Source organism: Melanotaenia boesemani, chromosome 18 (assembly GCF_017639745.1).
Source record: "Melanotaenia boesemani isolate fMelBoe1 chromosome 18, fMelBoe1.pri, whole genome shotgun sequence".
In the NCBI taxonomy this organism is placed as follows: Eukaryota; Metazoa; Chordata; class Actinopteri; order Atheriniformes; family Melanotaeniidae; genus Melanotaenia; species Melanotaenia boesemani.
Genome location: NC_055699.1, coordinates 6,964,771 through 6,976,116, shown reverse-complemented (window position 1 = coordinate 6,976,116; position 11,346 = coordinate 6,964,771). Strand labels below are relative to the sequence as shown.

Here is an 11,346-nt window from a genome sequence, read left to right as displayed (position 1 = left end):
GCAAGTACAAGCGGCCGAAATTAGTTTTCTCTGCAGGGTGGCCGGGCTCTCCCTTAGAGATAGGGTGAGAAGCTCGGTGATCCGGGAGGGGCTCAGAGTAGAGCCACTGCTCCTCCACATCGAGAGGAGCCAGATGAGGTGGCTCAGGCATCTGACTAGGATGCCTCCTGGATGAGGTGTTTCGGGCACGTCCCACTGGAAAGGGGCCCCAGGGAAGACCTAGGACGCACTGGATGGACTACATCTCTCAGCTGGCCTGGGAACACCTCGGGATCCCTCCGGATGAGCTGGTGAATGTGGCCGGGGAGAGGGAAGTCTGGGTTTCCCTGCTTAGGCAGCTGCCCCTGCGACCCGACTCTGGATAAGCGGCAGAAAATGGATGGATGATTATAATCAAAACTAATCATCCACATTAACTGTATGATAATGAACTCAGTTCAGAAAACAATCTTTTTATACTGAACCTGCATTTACTATTCAATTTATTGTGAATTAGTATGAGTTTACTTAATGGGATCACATTAAGGTGACGAGGTGCCTAACATCCCAAATCACAGCTCACTGGCTCACCTCAGTAAGCAGTTGAATATCTTTTCAGGGCCAATTTGCAATGGACTTGGGTTGAAGATCTAGCTGCCTTAAGAAGCCCTGCCATCAGGATAAACCAGACACCATAGTTAGGATCATGTTCTTTGACTTCTGCTTTTAACACAAATGAGCCTTAACTACAAATCAAAAAGCTATAGAAAACACAGGTGGAGATCTCCCCAATAGACTGGATATAAGGTTAAACTGATATAAAAACCTCATACTTTTAGCACAACTCTGATAGTCTGATATTTGTTTCACTCAGTGTCTAGTGGGAGACATAACATGGCTACTTAGGCCACATCCAAGAAGGGACAGAATAGATGTGCTTTTGAGATCCTTCAATGTCTGCAGCAAGATGTCTGTTGTGGAAAGTGCTGTCTGTTTTGCAGCCATCTGATGGGGGAACAGCCTCAAAGCCAGATACTTAAAAAAAGCTGAACAAACTGATAAAGAAGACTCGTTCTGGTGACAACCCTGGTGCTCCTGGTGATGATTGTACTGAAAAAAATGTTTAGGCATCCAATTTGTATAAAATAATATGAGTGCCACAAAAAATAAATTCTGTAATAGAATAAGGAAATAATTTAGGAAATATATATAGACAAATACATAAAACAATGACTAAATAAATGTTCAATATTTTTTTCATTTATTTTCATATAATTTCAATAATTTATTTTTACTTATTTTTCCTCATTTCCTTATTCTTGTCTGTATTCTTGTCCCTCATGAACAATCATCTGCTTTGGGGCGAGGTTTCTTGTCCACACTGAGAAATTGATTCCCACACATATGATCACAGCTCATTATGCTGTGAGCCAATGGGATTTGGATGGCTCATTGGCTCCGCATCATTTACTGCTCAGGTGACTGTAACAAGTCAGGTGGGCGGAGTTTTCACTCCACTGAAACCGGGCAATCAGACGGTGCATCAGCTGGATGACCTGCTTAGATTTGACTGCTTGTTCAACGAGAACACCCCTTTTAAACACATGGGTGGAACAAACAAATCAGAGTAGGTTTTCCGATAAACTTAGAAAATGTTCCATCCTGATAAATAATGTTCAGTATATTATTTAGCATTAATATCAATCCTCAAACAACTTCTGTTGATTTTATTATTCTTTTCATCTGCTATAACAAAGTTATGTTCCAAACTTAACTAACTGTCCTGATATGTTAGGAGACCTCCAATGGACACTGTTACACTTTGCAGACTACAACCTGACAGAAATGCTTAAAAAATCATATCTTTAGTTACTTTTTATTATTTTTAGGATCAATTTTGCCCTGAAGGATTTGTGCCCTTTTGTTTTGGTAAACTCTTTTTCCACTGGCAAATGCGTTCCTCTCCATTTAAACAGTGAATTTACCCTCCGCCACTTGTCATCGCTTTTCCCAGAGTCATCCCCCGGCTGACGGTAAAGGAGCCAGCCTATGTCCACTGAAGTGGTAATTTGCAAATATACCATCCCCAGCCATGCATATACTAGAAAACAGCTTTTATATTGGCCTCCACTGTAGCAAACACTATGGATGAAAGAGTAAACTAGAACACACAGCCTGGGAAGTGTAAATTAACTGTATTTATCTAAAAAACAAAATATTAATATAAAGCTTTCATAACCTGTAATCTAACTACAAAAAGTAATTGTGTTTTAGTAGGGGAAGATTAATTTTACTGCAGCCTACATAAACAGGGTGCACAGATCAGATCAAACTGACTGCATGTAAAGTGACTGCATCATAGCTGAGCAATGGTACGATAACAAGTAAATTAGATAATCCGTTTTACATAAGTCAGACCAAAATTTTAAATAAGGTTTTATAGGTCGAAGGTGAATGACATTCCAACAATTACATTGCTTACTTTTGGCCTAAAATAGTTTAAGAAACAGATAATAGTAGACGATTAGAGTAAAACAGAGAGTTAGTCCATTACAGTAATGGACACAGTCTGCTCATTCTGAAATCCTATTGGCTCAAAAAACTGTGTTATCACAATTTTTAAGGGATTGACTTCTCTGTGTGGACAAGAAACCCCGCCCAAAGAAGATGACAGACTGACGGCTTAGGCAATAAAGAAAAGAATAAGGAAATAGTCACCCAAATGGCCCCTCAAAGTTTCATCTGAAGTTCTAAAAGAAAATTTCTTCTTGCCAGTTAGTAAAACTTTTCATTTGAAAAAGAGCTGATTTCAAAGTTGACTTACTAATGTCATAGCCAGCTTTGTAGTATCACTTAAGTAGAGCTACATTGTTAGGCCAAGAAACTAGAAGATACCCTGGTATGTGAGCACACTTTGGAGTTCAGGCCCCTAGTACAGCATTGTTTACCCCAAAAAAGTGCTGTATCCTTACACTGATCAAATTATTGTCCATTGTGAGATCAGAACTATACAAACTTCCTAGCTTAGTTTTGCCACGCTCTGATCAAGTGTTTCACCATGATGATGAGTTGCACCTGCATTCAATTAAAACACCTGTGTCCATTCCGTTAAACAAAGTAATAGGGAAAAGTATAAAAGGTTCAACATTAGCTCAGTCACTTACACTTTTCTGATAAGTTGGGTTCCCTCATTTTGGCAGCAGCTGTCATTCGTAACTGGAACTGTGGCCAGTTATGGCAGACGTGATTTTTTTCCTGAAGTAAGTATAAAATTATTCTCTTTTGGTAATGGTTTGAATCTTTAAGTTATTAAATAGCTGTGTATACCTTGTGTAGGCTATTCCTGCTGTCCCTGCTAGCTGTTGGGGGACATCAAGTAAATGGTAAGCTTGATTAAAATTGTATAACTTGATGCATTGTTTGCATGAGCTAAAATAGTTTTCTGACAGCCTTCAGTTTTGGATCTGCTGACGAACATGACAATGAAGAGGTGGTGCTGGACCATTCTTGGCCATTTGTCCTTGAATCCGTTTTTCCTGTTGCTCACTCTACAATAGGGGATTACTTATCCCCTCAGCACCAGGGTTTCCCATCTGAGATGCCGCAGCATGAGCTCCAGGTACCCCCTCAACACCACGGCTTCCTGCCCAAGACTGAGCAGCATGAGCCCCAAATGTTTCCTCAGCACTATGGCTTCCAGTCCCAGGTTCCCCCTCAGCACCCCAGCTTCCCACCCAAGATGCCGCCGCAGCAAGAGCCCCAGGTGCCCACTCAGAACCACGGCTTCCCACCCAAGATGCCGCAGCAGCTTGAGCCCCAGGTTCCCCATCAGCACCATGGCTTCCCACCCAAGATGCCGCAGCAGTATGAGCCCCAGGTGCCCCTTCAGTACCACGGCTTCCCGCCCAAGATGCCGCCGCAGCATGAGCCCCAGGTGCCCTCTCAGCACCATGGATTCCCACCCAAGATGCCGCCGCAGCAGCATGAGCCCCAGGTTCCCCCTCAGCACCATGGCTTCCCACCCAAGATGCCGCAGCAGCATGAGCCCAAGGTTCCCCATCAGCACGACTTCCCGCCCAAGATGCCGCCGCAGCAGCACGAGCCCAAGGTTCCCCCTCAGCACCATGGCTTCCCGCCAAAGATGCCACAGCAGCATGAGCCCCAGGTGCCCCCTCAGGACCACGACTTCCCACCCAAGATGTCGCCACCGCAGCAGCATGAGCCCCAGGTGCCCCTTCAGTACCACGGCTTCCTGCCCAAGATGCCGCCACAGCAGCATGAGCCCAAGGTGCCCTCTCAGCACCATGGATTCCCACCCAAGATGCCGCCGCAGCAGCATGAGCCCAAGGTGCCCCCTCAGCACCATGGCTTCCCGCCCAAGATGCCGCAGCAGCATGAGCCCAAGGTGCCCCCTCAGCACCACGGCTTCCCGCCCAAGATGCCGCCGCAGCAGCATGAGCCCCAGGTGCCCCCTCAGTACCATGGCTTCCCACCCAAGATGCCGCCGCAGCATGAGCCCAAGGTTCCCCCTCAGCACCATGGCTTCCCGCCCAAGATGCCGCCACAGCAGTATGAGCCCCAGGTGCCCCCTCAGCACCACGGCTTCCCGCCCAAGATGCCGCCGCAGCAGCATGAGCCCAAGGTTCCCCCTCAGCACCACGGCTTCCCGCCCAAGATGCCGCCGCAGCAGCATGAGCCCAAGGTTCCCCCTCAGCACCACAGCTTCCCGCCCAAGATGCCGCCGCAGCAGCATGAGCCCCAGGTGCCCCCTCAGCACCACGGCTTCCCGCCCAAGATGCCGCCGCAGCAGCATGAGCCCAAGGTTCCCCCTCAGCACCACGGCTTCCCGCCCAAGATGCCGCCGCAGCAGCATGAGCCCAAGGTTCCCCCTCAGCACCACGGCTTCCCGCCCAAGATGCCGCCGCAGCAGCATGAGCCCCAGGTGCCCCCTCAGCACCACGGCTTCCCGCCCAAGATGCCGCCGCAGCAGCATGAGCCCCAGGTGCCCCCTCAGCACCACGGCTTCCCGCCCAAGATGCCGCCGCAGCAGCATGAGCCCCAGGTGCCCCCTCAGTACCATGGCTTCCCGCCCAAGATGCCGCCGCAGCATGAGCCCAAGGTTCCCCCTCAGCACCATGGCTTCCCGCCCAAGATGCCGCCGCAGCAGCATGAGCCCCAGGTGCCCCCTCAGCACCACGGCATCCCGCCCAAGATGCCGCCGCAGCAGCATGAGCCCAAGGTTCCCCCTCAGCACCACGGCTTCCCGCCCAAGATGCCGCCGCAGCAGCATGAGCCCAAGGTTCCCCCTCAGCACCACGGCTTCCCGCCCAAGATGCCGCCGCAGCAGCATGAGCCCCAGGTGCCCCCTCAGCACCACGGCTTCCCGCCCAAGATGCCGCCGCAGCAGCATGAGCCCCAGGTGCCCCCTCAGTACCATGGCTTCCCGCCCAAGATGCCGCCGCAGCATGAGCCCAAGGTTCCCCCTCAGCACCATGGCTTCCCGCCCAAGATGCCGCCGCAGCAGCATGAGCCCCAGGTGCCCCCTCAGCACCACGGCTTCCCGCCCAAGATGCCGCCGCAGCAGCATGAGCCCCAGGTGCCCCCTCAGCACCACGGCTTCCCGCCCAAGATGCCCCATCAGCATGAGCCCAAGGTTCCCCCTCAGCACCATGGCTTTCCGCCCAAGATGCATCAGCATGTGCCCCCTCAGGACCACGGCTTCCCGCCCAAGATGCCACAGCAGCATGAGCCCCAGGTGCCCCCTCAGCACCATGGCTTCCCGCCCAAGATGCTGCCACAGCACCACAGCTTCCCAGCCAAGGTTCCCCCTCAGCAGCTGCACTACCAGGCCAGGAGAAGTGGTTTCAAGGTGCCACTTAAACCACAACCCATGGCTAAATCATGGGTGCATAAGAAGCAGTACCTCTAGTCGTTGCAACCTCAGGTCAGTTTGTCTCCTTGAAAGCTAAAAACTGTTTGTGGTTTTTTTTTTTTTTTTTTTTTTTTTTTTTTTTTTTTTTTTATAAAAAAACTATTCCTCTTTTCTGTTTCAGGTACACCCAAGGCAATGTTGAATCTTCTGAAGTTACCATACATGACATTAAAGATGAATTTTTCAGTGGCTTTTCTTGTGGCTCTATCTAGCTTGTGCTCTGTCCTGCACTTCATCCTTTGATCACATCACTGATCTTTGACATGCCAACTCAGCATTGTATCAGTGTTGCAAGGTTTGGCCTAGCCTCAGATCCTTTCCACCTAGTACATGGCTTTGTGTTATACTTCAGTCTGAATGTTAGTGCAGTTTGCTTTTACCAGCCTTGCACTGAATGTCCTGTAGCTGGTTGTGGGACAGGATTTTGCACTGACATGTTGAGCGCTGGGTCCTGTAGTCCTTAATCTCAGTTTGCAGGTTTGGCCAATACAGCATTTTCTTAGCCTGCTTAACATCCTTCACCACTTGTGGCAGCATTTTAGCTTTTCTGGCCATATTGATTTCTGAAACTAACCCTTTTGACTCAAAAAATAACCTGTTCTGGGCACTAATTTCTTACAATATTGATGAATGCTGTACAACAAAATCCCTTCTAACTGGCATCACTCTAGATGTTGACTGGCTTTGCCACATCATAGTGTACCAGAATTGGGGCTAATGTGGCCAACCATTTGATTTCCTCTACAGCTTTATGCTTTGGCAACCAGTGCCAGGTCATGTCCTATTCCAATAGCTTCCAAAGGTTCACCTCAGCTAGGTGTGGTATGAATTTGGACAGGTAACAAACTCTAAACTGCTATACTTCCCTACCCTAAAAGGGTAAATGTATATATTTTACCCAAAGCCCTTTACATAATACAGCACATTCACCTATTCAAAAACACACATTCACACACTGATGGCGGAAGCTGTCATGCAAGGCACTAACCGTGACCCATCAGGAGCAATTTGGGGTCTTGCCCAGGGACACCTCATGAGCTTGACAGGCCAAGTATTGAACCGGTAACCCTCAGGCTAAAAGACAACCGCTCTACCCAATTAGCCACAACGCCCCAAAATTTAATTAATTTTGTCAGGGTCTGCCCTATGTCCTTCCACTGGAACTTGGCTGCTTTGACCTTGAATTGAAACCAAGGAGTCCAATGCAGCCTAATTGAGGAATTCTGGGTCAATACAGATCCTGAGTTTTTCTGACTGCCTGACTATCAACATGTTGTACTCATTTGGCTCTGAAACTGAAGCTAAATAGCCATCAAGGAGATGATCCCCATGGCAACAACCCTGCAGACAAAGCAAGCAAAGATCACATGAACCTAACAATAAGAACAAATAAGAGTGACAAGTATGAAAGTATATATAAAGGAAGTCATGCTTTGGTGTAACAAAAGAAAAAGCTACAAAATAGGTTAAAATAACTGAGTACAAAACTTTAAAAGGTAAATAAGAAGGCCCAAGACCATTAAAATATTAATAAACTAGCAAAATATCCTTAATCCTTAATCCTTAAATGCACAGGGAGCCATTACAGTGATTTTGAAAACTGAGAAATGGAAAATGGGTGGACTCTGTCTCATCTGTGTGTGAGTATACCCAGATTTCTGACACAGTGAGAAGGTATACATCTAGCAGTTTTGGTAAAATGATCTTATCTCTTGTCTTCAGGACCGATGATTAAAACATACATTTTCTGTGGTTTTAGCAGTAAGAAGTTCTCTGCCATTTATGACTTTATATCTAAAATATCATTTAAAAGAATGTTCATTGATTCATCAGAAGAGACACAACAATGTAAAGCCGTGTGTCATTAGCATAGTTGTGAAAATCAATGCTGTGCCTCCTGATGACATCCCCAATTGGCAGCATATACAAATTAAAAAGAATTGAACTGAAATTGACCCTTAGGGCACACCGCACTTGAATTCATGAATTGAATTCATGTATTGAGGAGCATGTATGTATCCATCACTATGAGAGGTGAGGTATAAGCCATACCATTTAAGAACAGTACCCGAGAGGCCTATCAGACTTCGACCAAGCCGAACAAGCACCTTCACATCAACCAGGACAAAACTCTCCAGTGTTTCCTCATGTAAAAGCAATGTTTCAGATATATTAAAATCAACATTTCATTGATATCAAAGGGTGATCTAATAAGAAAGATCTTACTTTTGAGGAGGCCTGTGAAGTCCTCAAATTCCATATCTGATGGTAGAATGGAGGGCTGATTAAAATCTGTGTTTATTAAAAGATCAATTAATTTTAAAAAAGAATTTAGGGTCATACATATTATATGCAATGAGATTTGTTGAGGAAAATGTTCTTGCCCATTTATCTGTATTATTGTAAATTTTTAGTTGTTTACAAAAACTTTAGTGGTTTGGATTTGGCTTTAATCAGTTTTGCTATAAGTGGAGCTACAGCATAGATGGCTGATTCAGTCTGCTGTTAAAATGATAAATAATAAAGTCACATGATGCAGGTAAAATCTGAAGAGGTTGGTTGGTTTGAGGGGGAGGTATCTTTTAATCATAGTTCTCACATTGAAAATCTTAAACTTTGCCACTAAAACAGACATCCGGGTCAGAAATCCAGAACTGCATGAAGGGGTCCCCAAGGAAAATAGGTTGAGAACTACTGCCCTAGTATACAGTGAACACACTTTGGGGTTCAAGCCCCCAATACAGAACTCTTTGCCCCTAAAGAGCATAGCATCATCACTAGGGATGGGTTGATGATGGCTCATGTGTGGCATATTACCACATATTGACACTGTGTTGGTGAATTGCTTTAGCAATATCTGCTGGATTTTAAAGATCTCTCCAAGTAACTTGGATAAAGAGCATTAAGAAATAATGAACCGGGTTAATTCATTATGACATGTAGAAACGAAATGAGCAATGAACAGTGTTGGGCATGGTACTTAAAAATATTAATAAATATTGAGACATAGTTATCAGTTACTTCTCCCTATAGGCTTATCTGATTTAGTAACTTAGTTCAGCATTATGAAAGCAAATAGTTACCAGGAAAATAAATTATTGTTGCTTTCTTTTTTCTTTACTTTTTTATGTTCAGATATGTCCCCTTTAACTGAAATTTAAATTAAACTGCAAGTTCAATTATTTAAAATGAAAATGAATATTAGATATGACTAATACATTAAAGTTACATGGAGAAACGCTTTCCTACTGGCCATAAAGTACATCTTACATAAATGTCTTGCTTCTTATCTCAGTGAACATAGTACTTCCAGTTCTAAAACACATAAATAAATAGATAAAAACATTCAATAGCCTGTCTTAGTTTTGCTATGTTGTAAAGTTTTCCTGCAGAATAATTAGCCACACCTGCCTTCAGTTAAAGACACCTGTGTCCACTCAGTTAAACAAAGTATGAGGAAAAGTGATAAAGTTTTAGAGCTCAGTGACTTCATTTTGGTACCAGCAGTTAGTAGTATGTGAGAGTGCTGCCAGTTATGGCTCAGGTGATGTTTGTTTTGAAGTAAGTTTGAAATTTTTGTTGTTTTTAATTTCTATACTTCAGAGTTTGAAATTAATAATCAAATAAACTTGTGTGCTTTCTGTAGACTGTTCTTGTTGTCCCTGCTAGATGTTGGAGGACATCCAGTAAATGGTAAGCTTGATAAAATTGGATAATTTTATTTATGTATGCATGCACTAAAATATTTTTCTGACAGCCTTCAGTCAAGAACCTGACAATGGAGAAAGGGTTCTTAGCCATTCTTGGCCATTTGTCTTCAAACTCCCTTTTTCTGGTGATCTCTCAACAGTAGGGGGTCAGTTATCCCCTCCGCATCACGGCTTCCCGGCCAAGGTGCCGCAGCACAAGCCCCAGGTGCCCTCTCAGCATCACAGCTTCCTGCCCCAGGTGCCCCCTCAGCACCATGGCTTTCCACCCAACATGCCACAGCATCACGGCTTCCCACCTCAGGTCCCCCCTCAGCACCATGGCTTCCCAGCCAAGATACCGCAGCAGCATGTGCCCCCTCAGCACCACGGTTTCCTGCCCCGGGTGCGACCACAGCACCACAGCTTTCCGCCCAAGGTGCCGCAGCACAAGCACAGGGTACCACCTCAGCACCACAACTTCCCGCCAAAGGTGCCCCCTCAGCACCACGGCTTCCTACCCAAGATGCCACCTCAGCACAAGCCCCAGGTGCCCCCTCAGCACCACGGCTTCCTACCCAAGATGCCACCTCAGCATGAGCCCCAGGTGCCCCCTCAGCACCACGGCTTCCTACCCAAGATGCCACCTCAGCACGAGCCCCAGGTGCCCCCTCAGCACCGCAGCTTCCTACCCAAGATGCCACCTCAGCACGAACCCCAGGTGCCCCCTCAGCACCACGGCTTCCTACCCAAGATGCCACCTCAGCACGAGCCCCAGGTGCCCCCTCAGCACCGCGGCTTCCTACCCAAGATGCCACCTCAGCACGAGCCCCAGGTGCCCCCTCAGCACCGCAGCTTCCTACCCAAGATGCCACCTCAGCACGAGCCCCAGGTGCCCCCTCAGCACCACGGCTTCCTACCCAAGATGCCACCTCAGCACGAGCCCCAGGTGCCCCCTCAGCACCACGGCTTCCTACCCAAGATGCCACCTAAGCACGAGCCCCAGGTGCCCCCTCAGCACCGCAGCTTCCTTCCCAAGATGCCACCTCAGCACGAACCCCAGGTGCCCCCTCAGCACCACAGTTTCTCTCAGAAGATGCCGCCTCAGGACCACAGCTTCCCTCCCAATATGCCGCCTCAGCACGAACTCCAGGTGCCCCCTCAGCACCACAGCTTCCTTCCCAATATGCCGCCTCAGCACGAACTCCAGGTGCCCCCTCAGCACCACAGCTTCCCTCCCAGTATGCCACCTCAGCACCACAGCTTCCCTCCCGAGGTGCTGCCTCAGCACAAACCCCAGGTGCCCCCTCAGCACCATAGCTTCCCTCCCAAGGTGCTGCCTCAGCACGAACCCCAAGTGCCCCCTCAGCACCACGGCCTCCTACCCAAGATGCTGCAGCAGCACAAACCCCAGGTGCTCCCTCAGCACCACGGCTTCCCGCCTAAGGTGCAGCAGGAGCACGAGCCCCAGGTGTCCCCTCAGCAGCAAAGCTACAAGGCCAGGAGAACTGGTGTCTTCAAGGTGCCCCATAAACCACAACTCATGGCTAAACCACAGATGCAAAACAAGCAACACTACTGGTCAAAGCAACTTCGGGTCAGTCTCAGTCAGTGTCTACTGGAGGGCCCATTTAAATTTTGCTTGTTTTTAATGTTGTCCCCATCCCCCTTCTGTTTTAGGCACCTTAAAGACGATGTCGAACACACTGAACTACTCTACTTGGCATTAAAGACGACTTTGTATCAGTA

The 11,346-nt window shown here is 47.3% G+C and overlaps 1 protein-coding gene and 1 long non-coding RNA gene across 3 annotated transcripts; both read left to right on the top strand.

The window, feature by feature from the left end:
- Positions 1-3,147: 3,147 nt before the first annotated feature.
- LOC121629027 (early nodulin-75-like) lies at positions 3,148-11,343 on the top strand. 2 transcript variants are annotated; one of them, XM_041968494.1, is made up of 11 exons: positions 3,148-3,239; positions 3,316-3,362; positions 3,429-3,718; positions 3,947-4,030; positions 4,328-5,647; positions 5,693-5,734; positions 9,860-10,090; positions 10,205-10,375; positions 10,661-10,930; positions 11,012-11,194; positions 11,278-11,343. In XM_041968494.1, the coding sequence occupies exons 1-11, from the start codon at positions 3,214-3,216 to the stop codon at positions 11,284-11,286; spliced, it is 2,673 nt and encodes an 890-aa protein (XP_041824428.1). In that variant the 5' UTR covers positions 3,148-3,213; the 3' UTR covers positions 11,287-11,343. The 2 variants fall into 2 exon arrangements, with proteins under 2 accessions (XP_041824428.1, XP_041824430.1); XM_041968496.1 differs by lacking the exon at positions 5,693-5,734 and adding an exon at positions 4,088-4,144 and having other exon boundaries at positions 4,328-5,158.
- On the top strand, positions 9,411-9,853 carry LOC121629031. Its single transcript, XR_006008317.1, has 3 exons — positions 9,411-9,472; positions 9,558-9,604; positions 9,669-9,853. It is a non-coding gene; the product is annotated as an uncharacterized LOC121629031 (long non-coding RNA).
- Positions 11,344-11,346: the final 3 nt, after the last annotated feature.